This window comes from Schistocerca piceifrons, chromosome X, assembly GCF_021461385.2.
Source record: "Schistocerca piceifrons isolate TAMUIC-IGC-003096 chromosome X, iqSchPice1.1, whole genome shotgun sequence".
Lineage (NCBI taxonomy): Eukaryota > Metazoa > Arthropoda > Insecta > Orthoptera > Acrididae > Schistocerca > Schistocerca piceifrons.
Window position 1 is genome coordinate 923,152,610 of NC_060149.1, and position 15,070 is coordinate 923,167,679.

General features: G+C 44.9%; 1 protein-coding gene across 1 annotated transcript in view; it reads right to left on the bottom strand.

The window, feature by feature from the left end:
• LOC124723014 (zinc finger CCCH-type with G patch domain-containing protein) overlaps positions 1–15,070 on the bottom strand; it is a 167,256-nt gene that overhangs the window by 7,809 nt on the left and 144,377 nt on the right. The window contains exon 9 of the mRNA XM_047248189.1: positions 6,152–6,319. Within this exon, the coding sequence (XP_047104145.1) occupies positions 6,152–6,319 (168 nt within the window). The remainder of the gene's footprint in view (positions 1–6,151; positions 6,320–15,070) is intronic.

Genomic DNA, 15,070 nt, shown 5'->3' on the forward strand with positions numbered 1-15,070 from the left:
TGTGGAGCTTGCAGAGGACAACTGATTCCCTGCGAGAGGACGGCATGGAAGACTTCCACACATTCATAGTCTCCTTAATGACACACAGTTTGTTGTGTGTACTGTTATGCCATTCCGTCTCCCAAAGTTAAAAAACCCTGCTACCTAAGACGGAACGCAGGTCAGTTTTGGAGATGCCCATCTCCAGAAGTGGTTTCCGCGTAACCTGTTGGCAAGTTCGTTGCCTGGGATTCTGACGTGTCCTGGGGTCACACATCAGAAATGACTCAGCAGGGCATGAGCGGATGTGGCCAAGAGCACGATATACGGCCGCCAACTCTGCAGTGAAAACATGCAGCTATCTGACAAGGAGTGCTGTTCAATATGTCCTCCATGAACATACACAAAGCCTTTGTGCCCATCAACCATAGAGCTGTCGGTGTAAACCACTTCGTGGCCCCGGTACATGTGGAGAATCGAGAGGAAGTGATAGCAGAGAGCTGCAAGGTTAACAGAGTCCTTAGGGCTATGCGAAAGGTCCAGAAGAATCTGCAGCATAGGTGTACACCAAGGAAGTGTACGCGAATGGACCTCAAGTATAGGTTGTAAAGGCAAGGACTCCAGTTCAGATAGAAGGGATCGGATGTGAACTGCAGTTGTGAGCCAGGACCTGTGCCGTCGATGCGGGAGATGAACCGCCATGTGTGGGAAAAGGAGACAAATTTGGATGCATAGGAGAACTACAAATGTGTGCAACCTAACTGGCCAGCAGTTGTGCATGCCTGAGCTGCAATGGAGGGACTCCAGCCTCTGCCAGCTCGCTGGTCACTGGACTTGTCCTAAAGGCTCCTGTCACTAGTTGGATGCCACAGTGGTGCACTGGGTCAAGTAAACGCAGCGCTGAGGGCGCCGCCAAACCATAAAGCACACTCCCATAGTCAAGGTGGGATTGAACAAGGGCTCTGTAGAGCTGCAGCAGTGTAGAGCGATCTGCACCCCTGCTGACGTTGCTCAGGCAACGGAGGGCACTGAGGTGCTGCCAGCACTTCCGCTTAAGCTGACAAAGGTGAGGTAGCCAAGTCTATTGGGTGTCGAAAACCAGCCGTAAGAATTGATGTGTCTCCACTACAGTGAGTGGATCATCATTAAGGTAAAGTTCTGGTTCTGGATGAATGGTGCGACACCGACAGAAATGCATGACACAAGACTCTCGCAGCTTAAAACTGGAAGCTGTGGGCTAGAGCCCACGACTGTGCCTTGTGAATGGCTCCCTGTAGGCGCCGCTCAACAACACCAGTACTGGAGGAGCAGTGCGAAATGCGGAAATCATCTGCATACAGAGAAGGTGAGACCGACGACCCTACAGCTGCTGCTAGAAAATTAATAGCCACTAAAACTAGAGAGACAATCGATACGGAGCCCTGCGGAACGCCATTCTCCTGAATACGGGGGGAACTACAGGAGGCAATGACTTGGACCTGGAAAGTACGGAACAACAGGAAGTTTTGGGATAAAAATCGGGAGTGGGCCCTGGAGACCCCACTCATACAATGTGGCAAGGATATGATGTCGCCAGGTGGTGTCGTATGCTTTACGTAAGTCACAAAAGACGACAACCAGATGTTGGCATCTGAGAAAGGCTGTTCGGATGGCAGACTCAAGGGACACAAGATTATCAGTGGTAGAGCGATCCTGGCGGAGGCCACCCTGACATGGAGCCAGTAGGCCACGTGACTCCAGGACCCAACCCAACCGCCGACACACCATACGATCCAGCAGCCTACAAAGAAAGTTGGTGAGGCTGATGGACCGGTAGCTATCCACATCAAGCGGGTTTTGACTGGATCTGAGCACCAGAATGATGGTACTCTCCTGCCATTGCGATGAAAAGACGCCATTAGATGAGGTGATGTTGCTTGTAGTCAGACGAGAGATGTTTAATCATCCGACTGTGGATCCGATCCAGGCCAGGAGCTGTGTCGGGGCAATGTGCAAGGGCACTGAGGGGGTCCCACTATGTAAATGAGGCGTTATAAGGTTCACTGTGGCGTGTAGTGAACGAGAGGACTTTCCTTTCAATCCACCATTTGAGGGAGCGAAAGGCCAAGGGGTAGTTCTCCGACGCAGAGGCTCGAGCATAGTGCTCAGCAAAGTGTTCGGCAATCACGTTTGTGTCAGTAGATAACATGCCATTGATGTTAATGTCAGGGACACCTGTTGGGGTCTGGTACCCAAAAAGATGTCTGATCTTCGTCCAGACATGGGAAGGTGTCGCATGCCACCCAAGGGTCGACACATACCTCTCCCAACACTCCTGTTTCTGTCATTTTATAAGCTGGCTAATGCGGAGATGGAGCCGCTTAAAGGCTATTAGGTGCTCCAACACATCAATGGCTGAGTATGTGCAATGGGCCACACTGAAATGTGTGAGGGCACCTTTATTTGAGAGGCAGAGGTCGAGTTGTGACAGTAAATTTTTGACCTCAGCCAACAAGCATGGCGCCACCCCACATGGTGTTATGTGCGTTAAAATCTCCCAAAAGTAGGAAAGGTTTAGGGAGTTGATCAATCAGTGCAGCCAATACATTCAAGGGTACTGCACCATCTGGAACAAGATATACATTGCAGACAGTTATTTCCTGTGTTGTCCTTATCGTGGCAGCCACAGCTTCAAGAGGGCTTTGAAGGGGCACAGGTTCACTACATACTGAGTTCAGGACATAGACGCAAACTCCACCTGACACACTATTATAGTCCCTACGGTTGCTATAATATCCCCTGTAGCTGCCAAGGGCCGGGGTCCGCATTGCCCCGAACCAGGTTTCCTGGAGGGCAATGCAGAAAGCAGGTGTAAAGCTTAACAGTTGCCGTGGCTCAGCCTGGCAATGGAAAAAATCACTGCAATTCCACTGGAGGATGACGTTGTCGTGAGACTGGGAAGGAATTAAACACTCATCGAGGCAGTCTACGCCTCAGGGTCACCTGCTGCCACCAGATGAGTACCTGTGCGATCGACATCCATTGTGTCTGAGGGCCCAGCGAGATCTAGGTCCTCAACGGGGGCCAGAATCTCCACCTCATCCTCAGACACAGAGCTTGTAGGTAGTGGTGATGTGGGTGCCACTGCAGTGCCTTGGTTCTTGGGGGTCTTTTACTTTTTAGGTTTCTTTCACTGCTCCTTAGGTTTGTGCAGCTGGGAGGGTTTCACTGATTCAGTTTCATGGACTAGGGAGGACCGTGAAGCCCTATGATCAGCTACCTGTGGTTGCGTCAGCCACTGGTGGTGCCACTGGTAGAAACCTGGGAAGGAAGTGACCCAAGGGATCCCTTCCTGGTGAGACGAGCCAAAGAAGACTTACGCTTCTCCAGTGCAGAAGTGGGGACCGATGTCCCCAACGGTTCGAGGGGCTGTTGCTCCTGAAGTAGGTTGTGCAGGAGCAACAGGGAGGGAAGTGCCCCCCACCATCAAGGGCGCAGGTGGAGTCTGTCAGCTCTGTACATGGCGGAATGGAAGATGCTTGAACCATTATTGTAGCGGTGGCGTCATATGCACAGGATGTAGCCTCTCATATTTTCTCTTAGCTTCAGTGTAGGTCAGTTGGTCCAGGGTCTGGTATTCCATTATTTTTCTTTCTTTCTGGAGAATCCTGCAGTCTGGCGAGCATGGCAAATGGTGCTCTCCGCAGTTGACACAGATGGGAGGCGGGGCACAGGGCATACTGGGATGTGAAGGATGTCCACAATCCTGACAGATGATGCTGGAAGTACAGAAGGAAGACATATGGCCAAACTTCCAGCACTTAAAGCACCACATCGGCGAAGGGATATATGGCTTTACGTCACAGCAGTATACCATCTCCTTGACCTTCTCAGGTAATGTATCACCCTCGAAGGCCAAGATGAAGGCACCAGTGGCAACCTGATTATGCCTCGGATCGCGGTGGATGTGTCGGACGAAATGGACACCTCACCACTCTTAATTGGCGTGCAGCTCATCATCAGACTGCAAAAGAAGGTCTCTGTGAAACATGATACCCTTGAACATATTTAAGCTCTTACGGGGCATGATGGAAAGAGAAACATCCCCAACTTGTCACAGGCAAGTAGTGCCCATAACTGGGCAGAGGATGCTGTTTTGATCGAGACCGAACCTGACCGCATTTTGGACAAGCCCTCCACCTCCCCAAACTTGTCCCCTAAATGCTCCACAAAAAACTGAGGTTTCATTGACAAGAAAGATTTCCAAACAACTCTCATACATACGAGGTACTGGGGTGAATAAGCTTCGCTGCCATCCTTAGCCTGGCATTCCTCCCATGGTGTGGCTGTGGGAAGGGGGGGGGGGGATGATTTGGGGTCGTATTTCTTAGCACTTGACCACTTAGAGACTGCTGGTGTTTGACCACCAGCAAGAGATGACATACTATGGTTCATGGCGTGTCATCTGCACTGATGCCAGCCACTCCGACCAGAGGCCCTCCCCACATGTGCCACCCAGCTGCAGCAAAGGCCACCTGACAGGATGGCTATTGCTGGGAGTCCCAATGCCCCAGGGTGATGGGCATCTACTCCTTGGCATACATGGGGAGTTAACGGGGCACAAGCATCAGCAGAGCGATCCCTGTGTGGTCAGGGGGCCACAACAAACAGAGTACATAGCGGCCCCATCACAACGGACTGGCTACCACGCTGGATATTGGGTGCTAACGAGCTAAGAAGCCCATTATTGCCAACAGCGCAGAAAGCAATACTGCACAGAGGATGGAGGAAAACGCAACCAGGAGGGTGACCTAGCTGGAGAATGGGCAGAAGTGCAGATCCATGTAAATGAAGGATGCGAGACATCTCAGCGCATGATGGACACTAAGCACCATGTAAGGCGCCCTTCCCCAATTTTCTTGCTCTTTGGGAAAATTTTGAAAAATGGAGGTCAAACCCTACAGTGGACCATCACATAAAGGCCGAAATGTGTGAGACTCCTTTTAGTCACCTCTTACCACAGGCAGAAATACCTCGAGCCTATTCTGGCCCCTAGACCCGCAGGGGGGAGCTGTTCTGTTTCCATGTTCTTCTGCATATGCTATTACTTTAAATTTATAGCCTGCTTCATATGAGTACCTTTTACTTTTTTCCATTGCAGAACCAGCTACTCACAAAAGTACTGTACTGTTACCAGTAATACAAATCACTTTTACTTCAAGTTCACTGGCACCGTAGAATGCAACACCGCATCATAAGCTAGACAGTGTTGTGGGTTTGTGATGGCAAGGCAGGAGGGAGATAGTGTTAGCAAGCTTGTGAATACCTGCAGCTTGTGAATACCTGCAGCTCACGTTCATTGCATCGGTGTACTGCTACTGCCAGTTGTAACCAGTGTTGCCAGAGATAGGTTTCCTGCGACATTGAATATACGGCCATTTTTAAGAGTGGCTGGAATTTTAAATCAAACACTGTACATATTTATATCAATTTTGAGTATAAGATGCACCTGCATTTTGGAGGCAATTGCCGGCCGGAGTGGCCGAGCGGTTCTAGGCGCTACAGTCTGGAACTGCACGACCGCTACCGTCGCAGGTTCGAATCCTGCCTCGGGCATGGATGTGTGTGATGTCCTTAGGTTAGTTAGATTTAAGTAGTTCTAAGTTCTAGGGGACTGATGACCTCAAAAGTTAAGTCCCATAGTGCTCAGAGCCATTTGAACCAGTTTTTTGGAGGCAATTTTTGAAGAAAAAAGAGTGTCTTATGGTCCGTAAAATATGGTAAGTGTGACTAAAACAAATGAGAAGTGCTAAAATGTAAATTCTATTGCAAATCCTTACCATTAAAGCAAGTACGGTATGGCTTGGTGTTTAGACTGATTTTCTAAACGGCAGTAAAAAATCACAGAAAATCCAATACCTACTGAATTTCTCTCTGTCTTTCTTGTTGTGAAATAATACTCAGAGCCAAAGCGATCTTACAGTTGTTAGTGCCATACACAGTTGCTGATGTTTACTATACCATGATATGCCGATTCAGTTATATTCTTCAAACGTTAAGTATCTTTTCACACAACACAGTAATTATAAATTATAATAACAGTAAGAAATGCAGAAGTCCTCGAATTCAGTTTCAGTAACTAATCTTTAAACATAATATAAACAAATCGCTGTAAAAAGTTAGTATGACAGACCTGATAAATGGGTGTTCAAAAATGAAAATAAATCTTTTTTTCCTTTATCTTCTTCATACTGTTTTATCCTCTGTTTTTCTTGTCTTTTTCTAATTTTTTTAAGTCGCCTCTCCATACTGAATATATTTCCATTGTCACCAGCTTTCTCTCTTAGATTCATGCAATGATCTGAAAATTGTTTCATGTAATTCTGTTAGCGATGCAAGGTACAAAACTAAACTGCAACTAAAAATAGAAATTAGTTCACTGAAAAGTTAAATAGTACTAGTCAGTCACTTAGAGTAAACTCTGTACAAAGCACATATGTATTTTATTTTCACAGACTATGAACATATGTAACTGCTAAACAGGTCTCTATAAACATGCCTCTAAATGATGACCAGGAAAAACCTCTAACTATTTTTCCACATTACCTAAAATTATATTTAGATTTCATCATTTGGTCAGCATTGTTAAAATGCAAACTTACACTGACTGCTCACTAAATTTTAGTCTGTCTGAATCTAGTAAATTGCAGGTATCATCAGTATTGTAATTTTTGCCAGTTGTAGCAGAGGCATTCTAATAAGATTTCTAATAACTAAATTCCCTTTCCAAAATGAGATTTTCACTCTGCAGCGGAGTGTGTGCTGATATGAAACTTCCTGGCAGATTAAAACTGTGTGCCTGACCGAGACTTGGTCGGGCACACAGTTTTAATCTGCCAGGAAGTTTTAAATTCACTTTTCTTATCACTGATATTTTGGATTATGGTGCAGATAAGGAACTTAACTTAATTTTAGACCTTTAGACTATGTGCCAACACTTTCAGTTAAATTCAGAACTTTTACGCATATTAAATGATGGAATAGTCCATTGTAAATGGTCACTTACACAACAGAAAGAGATAGAATTGTAATGTCTTTGGCAGCTATAAACAGAATAGGCTCTGCTTACATACTGCCTCTGGGCTTTCTATTATTACTTATTTTTATTCTATTCCACATCATAAAGATATTTACATTATTTTGATGGTTTACCTCGAAAACACACACCCGCACGCTCGACCCCCCTCCCCCCCACACACACAGTATACAAATGGCTTAGAATCTGTTATATACAGGATCTCCTTGAATATTGCTTTTACTTTTAGCTGGCACACTTTCAATAGTACTATGAATGTTATAGTAGTTGTATGAATAGTATTCACAAAGCACATAAAAACATACATACTTTAGGCATAAGGACAAACGAACATAAACATGGAGAGGCACACACGCACGCACGCACGTGCGCGCCCCCCCCCCCCCCACACACACACACACAGAGGGGGGGGGGGGGGGGGGGGCGGAGGGCAGAACTCGTTAAAGGATTCATTTGAAAGCTTGCAAGTTTTAATTCATTAACTCAACGCTTCTACTATGCAGTGGTCTCCTTCATTCCACAAGTATTTAAAGTCTGCCAGAACTTCCCTTACTGTACTCAAAGCATATAAAAGATATAAAGATATCTGAAATGTGTTTCACGCAAACTCTTCTTCTAAAATGACACTAAGAAACCATGAACCAAACAGAAACAATGGATTCAAATAAACATAACCACTGACCATATAGAGGAGGCATTCCACAGTGGATGGGCATATAGGGAAGTATTGGAACAAAATGGCCCAGCATATGAACAAGTGTTGTTTTTCAGAACAAACAAATACACAAATAAATACATGAGGCTTACATTGTCCCAGGATTGTGTGTGTACAAGGAATAGCCATAGAGCTTTAATTATCAGGCAAAAAATAAAGTTTTTTTCTATGTCTGCAGTCCTGCAACCCATTGAAATCTTCATGCTGCAGTATGCTGGTAGAGGATACTTAACAAAATGATGCAGCCTGTCTCCACTTTATCAGTCGGCTGCACCATCTTGGTTTTGCTCCTCTGGTGGCATGTAAGAGTATTGTGACATGGGAATTTCAATCTGTACAAGGAGAGAAGACATGCATGTGCAAACAAACAAAGAACTAAATACATAACTTTTTTTAGGTGTTAATTAAAACTTGTTGACTACTACTCATATGTGCCCTCTGAACAAGAATGCTAGGTTCATAACTGAGCTGCAATATGTGTATATCCACATCTCAACACATATATTATACAGTAATTGGTTATCTTTATTCAGACTTTTTTTGGCATGTTCTCGGATATTCAGCTAGGTGGCATTGTCCAAATCATGCAACATTTCTGCATGTTGACTTATTGGCATCTTTAGGTGGTCCTGGTGACTCATTATCTTCTATTGAATGCTGTTTCATACAACCAATTCCTTCTGCTGTTGAGCTCACATTTGTAGTACCTGGTTGGGGAGCTGCTGGTGAAGTTGAGGGCAATTGTGCAGCCGGGACACCAGTCCTAGCCCTCGCTCTCTGTGCCACCACTTCAGGAATCGGGACACTGCCGATGCAGAAGAGGCGCATCTACATAGTGTAATCTCAGCTCTTCATTTGGCGTGGTGTGAGTGGACAGACTGTCGAGCTTTGAGTGTGCTTAAGGCTGTGTCTGAAGCCTTAGTTGGAAACTGCTGTCCTTATTTATGAGCTTTTCGTGTAGCAAGATCTCTATAGATTACTGTAAAATGCAATTCCACAATGTGTTGGCCTATTTTAACAACTTGGCACCATCAGCATTCATGTTAGGCCCCTTGGGAAACACAGTGCTCTGCAACAGCTGACTTTGTTGGCCATTCCTGATCTGTGTGACATCTGTGGTCTGTACATCTTTCCTTACTGTCCACACGGTCTGATCTATGAACATTTCCCTACACTGGCACAGGACACAGTAGACTCCTAGTTTCCAGAGTTCTACATTGTCCTTAACAAACTCCAACACAATTTCCATCTCGGGCAGTGGGTGAATTACATATTTGACATTACGTTCCCCAAGTATTTTATTAATTTATTGCAGATGTGATACCAACATAAGAGATAAATGCCGCTGCAACAAATTTCTTTTTCTGTTGTCTAGGCTCCTTTGATTTTATGGCACACTTGATCAGGCTGTGTTTGTAAACCATTCTTTAGGTGCTCAAACGCCATTGCTAACTCTCTCGGTCGGAGATCTCCCAAGCCCCGTGCACTAGTGTGCGGAGGATGCCTTCTTGCGAAACTCCTCGGGGCTGCTGGAAGCGTGCAAGTGTAAATGTGTTAAGTGTTAGTCTGTGGTAAATGTTATGTCCTATTGTGCCATACGGTCTTCTCTCGACTAGAACATCTCTACCGTGAACCCGATGTTTCAGCGCAGTGAGTTAAGATGTTGCAAAATGTCTTGCATACACTGTTGTTCATGTGGTAAGATCTCGAATATATCATCTATGCATCAGAAAAAAAAGTGCGTATGCACATCGTTGAAAGTGCTGAAATGGTCTGACACCTTCCAACTAACTCTCATCCACGATAGTAAACTCCCTGCATCTTTCAACAGTGGACATTGGAAACGTGGATATAACCCAGATCTAATATTCGCAAGTGAGCACATAGGCCAACAATGTGTTAAGACAGTTTGCCACCCTGTACCCAATTCTCAACACCGCCCTGTGATGTGCCAAGTTACTGCAGTATCCTAACCGAGAAATCTTCCATTCCGCAGAAGATACAACTTCCATAAGGCTAACTGGGAGCTTTTTAGTACCAATCTGGATAAAATTGAACTGATCTCCAGGCAACACCAGAAAACTACAATAAGTTTGTGGATGAAGTGAAGAAGGTATCACGGTCATCTATGCCACGGGGCTGCAGAACACAAAACCTCTATGGATTAAGAACCTAGTCGGCAGCCCTAATGAATAAATATCTGTCGCTTTTTGAACAAGATCCATTCAATGAGCAAACCATCTTGGCTGGACAAGAAGTAATGTCTTCCATAGTAGAAAACAAAGGAGAAAGATAGATTAAACTTATGGAGGACACAGATCTTTCAATTAGCAGCCAGAAGGCCTGGAAACTGCTGAGAAAATTAAATAATGATCCAACCAAACATGCCAATCACGCTAACATCACTCCGTATGAAATTGCTACACAGATTCTTGAAAATGCTAAACCGAGATCTCCTATCCAAAAATCGGACTTCAAATTAGAGTTTAAGGAACAATCTCAGAATAACAGCCCGACTAGACCATACAACCTGGGAAGTCACCAATGGATCCGAAGAACTAAAGGCCAATATCTCTCCTTTGCCATCTCTATAAGACCCTAGAGAGAATGATTCTTCACCGCTTAACTGCAGTAGTTGATACACTTCTTATCTCGCAGCAAGCTGTCTTTAGACCAGGCAAGAATTGCACCTCACAAACCCTTTATCTTTCTCAGTTCATAGAAGATGGCTTTGAGCAGAGAAAGATAACAGGTCTACCTTTTGTTGACCTTTCGGCGGCCTTTGATACCGTAAACCAGAGAGTGTTACTGCAAAAAATCTACAACCTGACTAACGACTACGTGCTGACAAGGATAATTGCAACACTCCTACAGAATCGATTTTTTTGTGGACTTCCAAGGAAAACACAGTCGATCGAGAACTCAAAAGAACGGTCTCCCCCAAGGAATTGTACTGTCACCAATTTTATTTAATGTGTACACCAACGATCAACCACAGCCTCAAGAATGCAAAAGTTTCATATATGCTGATGACCTTGCTCTTGCTGCCCAGGGCAATCGGTTTGAAGATGCAGAGACAATGCTTACACACGGTCTACAACAGGTTGGTACTCTCTATGAAAATAATCAACTCGCACCCAATCCTAAGAAAACGCAAGTGTGTTCATTCCATCTGAAACATAAACAAGCTGACAGGAAACTTTAAATATTCTGGAATGGGGTTGCACTAGAATATTGTTCCCACCCCAGGTATTTAGGTGTCACTCTTGACCGTACACTGACCTACAAGAAACATTGTCTGAAGCTGAAGCAGAAAGTATCCTCGAGAAACTGCCTTCTTCAGAAACTGGCAGTATCGAACTGGGGTACACATCCACAAACATTAAGAACAACAGCTCTTGCCTTATGTTATTCTGCAGGAGAGTATGCTAGCCCAGAGAGGTACAATTCAGTACATGCAAAGCAGGTTGATGTAGCCTTAAATGACAGCTGTAGGATTGTTAAAGGATGCCTAAGGCCAACCCCCATGGACAAAGTTCAATGTCTCGCTGGGATTGCTCCATGTGACAGAAGAGAGGTTGCCGCTAACATTGAGGGGCATAAATCAAATACAGTGACATCACATCCACTCTTTGGACATCAACCTGCCAAGACAAGACTGAAGTCCAGGAAGAGTTTTGTAACAACTTCACAGCCCTTAGAAGGATCAGCTGCAGCTACCCGACTCACCAAGTGGAAAGAAAGATGACAACACCTGTCAAACTGGATGACACCACAAGAATCCCTGCCACTTGGACACACAGAGAAGTGGGTCATCTGGAAGTCCGCGAACAAACTACAGACCAAAGTCACAAGATCGAGGGACAATCTCCTTAAATGGAACTTCCAAATGCCAACACAACAATGTGCGAATGGGGTGAATTGCAGACAACCCGGCATCTCTTCAAATGTAACTCGTGCCCAACCAGCTGTAGCATGAAGGACTTAATGTCTGCAGCACCCAACGCTATCAAAGTTGCCCAATTCTGGGTGAATACTATATAGTTTTCTTTGTATGTATTGTATATGTGTTCATTTTAGTGTACCTCTGACATGAATAAAGAAGAAGAATTGTTGATTCAAGGGCTTCTTATTCAAATGCATCCTTAAACACATTGGCTACCACTGGTGGCGGTGGTGGGCAATCCATCATCACTCTGTCAGTTTGCTTGTAGGAATTTCCATCAAACAGTCAAACAGGAGTAGACTGATGTGAGGATGAACTCAAAGAGTTCCTTTAACAACAGCCCTTTAGCATCCCTGCCAGCAGACATTGAGATGGATGCAGAGGAGCTGGCACCCTTATCACAGCAGAATAGTGCAGAATAGTCACAGACGAAGTGAGCAAAGTGTGGTATGGGCAGAGCCACTGACCCACATGTTTACCTGCCAGCAGCAATAGGCCTGATCCAGCAGTTCTGTTGCTGATTTCAATGTTCATGGACCAAGCATTCACCTCACACAGGGTATTTCTGTGTGCTCAGTTGTCAGTCACTCACAATGGTCGTATGTTGTACTTTCCTCTGTGCTCGTTCTCTATACGGTGTTGAAACCCTCTACTCTCCCATAGATTGATTCACATGTTGAGATTTGTTCCCTCTTCTGGGGTTTCAAATCCCCGGCCTTTAGTTGACCCCCCCATCAGCTAGTATAGATATATTTGTACTGTCAGTGATGAGTCTGCAGCATTGTCACCCACACAGATACTAAAGTGATGACATAGGATGTTATTTTGTGTGTGACACACTTCTTTCTTTTCATAATATTAAATTGTGGTCACCGTGGACACGGCTTATTTTTGAAAGGCTAGCAGGAACAAGTATGCCTCCAAAAGATAAAGCATGAGTAGAAGCAGGAACTGCTCCACCAGAATGTGGAATTGTTCCATACGCATGCAGCACTGGTGGCAGGCCAGGAGCTCTCAAAGAAGTTTTCCCACCGACACCATTCGCTGGCTTCAATAAGTCAATGGGAAGGTCAGAGAATTACTTGCGCTGGTTGTTGCTGCAGAGACAGGTAAGGTGTATCATCAATCCAGTTGATAAGGTTGCCTTGTTATTGACCAGCATTGCGGGATTATACAAGATCATACAGAATTTAAAGCCCTCTACCAACCTTGAGAAAGTTAACTTTGAGGAACTTTGTAATTTGCTCATACGGTATTTTTATCATCAAACGCATGTGGTGCTGGCACAGTTACAGTTTAACTGGCACCACAAGCTCCCCAGGCAGTCACATGCCGCACGGTTTGCTGACCTGCAAAGTCCCCCGCGCATGTGTCGTTCTGAGAGTCCCCAATGTGATTAACATCTGGCCAGGAGGTCCAAACTACAGCATTTGACTGCTGAATCACATGAACTTATGGCAGCAGCAAGGGATGTACCTTCTCACAAATGGCAGGTAACAAAGTTAGTTACAAGTGCACAGATAAGCCCCCTTCGACCACCCCTCCCCTCACCATCGGTGAGGAAGGTGGCCTTGCCTTCAGCTGAGCCACTGTGTGTTTACGCAATTCACTGATGATTCAAGTACAGTGACATCACGGTACTGACCATCTTCGCCCGAGCCAGGCTCGATGGGTAAGTATCGATCAAAGTTTCGTGTTAATATCAATGTTTTTGGGTTCTGTGTGTTGCTCTCTTATGGCACCTTTTTTCACTCAATGGGCAAGAGGGTGGTTTTGTCCTGACTGTCATTCGGCACATGTTCCACAGGACTGTTCGCATGTAGAGGGCACATGTTGGGTTTGCCGCAAAAGTTTGTTACAGTTATCAGAGGTCCCAGTGTTTTCCCTGGACTAGAAGGCTATCTCTGATACCCTGCAAGCATTGTTCCAATATTTTGTACTTTCATTGGTAGTGGATGGGCAGCCAATAGTGATTCAGGTAGATATGCACAGGGTCTTGGTCTGCCCTGTGTTGCAACAGCCACTACGTCAAGTGTCTCAATCGGTCCCCTTTCAGGGTTTGGAATCCTTACTATGGTCTTACAAGCAGCTGTCTGAGAATATCTTCCATGTGCAACAAGTGCAAGGCCGAGCTGCAGCGTTGGCAGCATCCTGGTGTCATTTCTCCCATTTCATTAAGTTAGTGGGTCACGCCTTCGGTGGTAATCCCAAAACCAGATGGAATCAGGTGCCTTTATGGTTCTTTTAAACAGACACTCAATGCACAGTGTGTAATGTGTCATGGATTTGTACACAAATCCACATCTGGAGGAATTGTTGGTGAAGCTGTCATGGGGTCAGTATTTTTCAGGCATCAATTTACATGATGCTTACCTGTTACATGATGCTTACCTGCAGCTACCACTGGACACCACTTCTCTGAGTTTCTTAATGGTGAAACCACCTTTAGTCTTTATTAGTTTAATCGCTTACTTTTCTGAATCTTGCCTGAATTTATCAATGATATTTGCAATAGTTTACTCAGGATATTCCCTGTTGCGCAAACTACTGTGATGACATCTGGGTTATGTGCTCCAAATGAGAGGAGCACTTTCGAAATCTTCAGCCAGTTTTCCAATTCTGTCTGCAGAATGGCCTTAGTTGTAAATAAGAAAATGTATTTTTCTCCCCCAAAGGTGTATTTTTTAAATTGTGTGCTCAGAAAAGATGGCCTTGTTCCCACAGATAATCATGTCAAAATCACTGTCAACTTACTGGCACCAAAGAACTTCAGGGACCGCCAATCCTTTTTAGGCAAAATTTCATATTATGTTGAATTCATTCCCTAGGTTGTGCACATCTGCCACCCTCTTAACCTGCACGTCAATAGGGCATCAAATTTTTCTGACATGTAAGTTATAAATGGGCTTTCCAGTCTTCATGCAGTGTTTGTGCTGTGTGTCCTGTTTGGTTTCTTTTATGATTGGTAAACCTTCAACTCTGGCCTGTGATGCAGCCCATTGGTGCAGTACTGTCACATCAGAAATCAAACGGTACCAAGCAGCCCACTGTTTATGCATTGAAGACACTTCTCGCACTCCCAGCCTAATTACTAACAAGTGGAAAAGGAGGCACTGGCTATCATTTTTGGAATTAAAAAATTTCAAGTTTTCTTGAATGGGGCAAAGTTCCTACTCATCACTGACAGCAAACCACTTATTTCCTTATTCAGCCCTCATTCCAAGCAGCTGAATAGGACAGCCCACTGATTGCTGAGGTGTTCACTCTTCCATAGTAATTACTGTTATGTATTCTTGCTTAGTAATTAGTATTACAGTGTTTAATACTGGCCATCCACTAAGCAAGCAGATGCAGT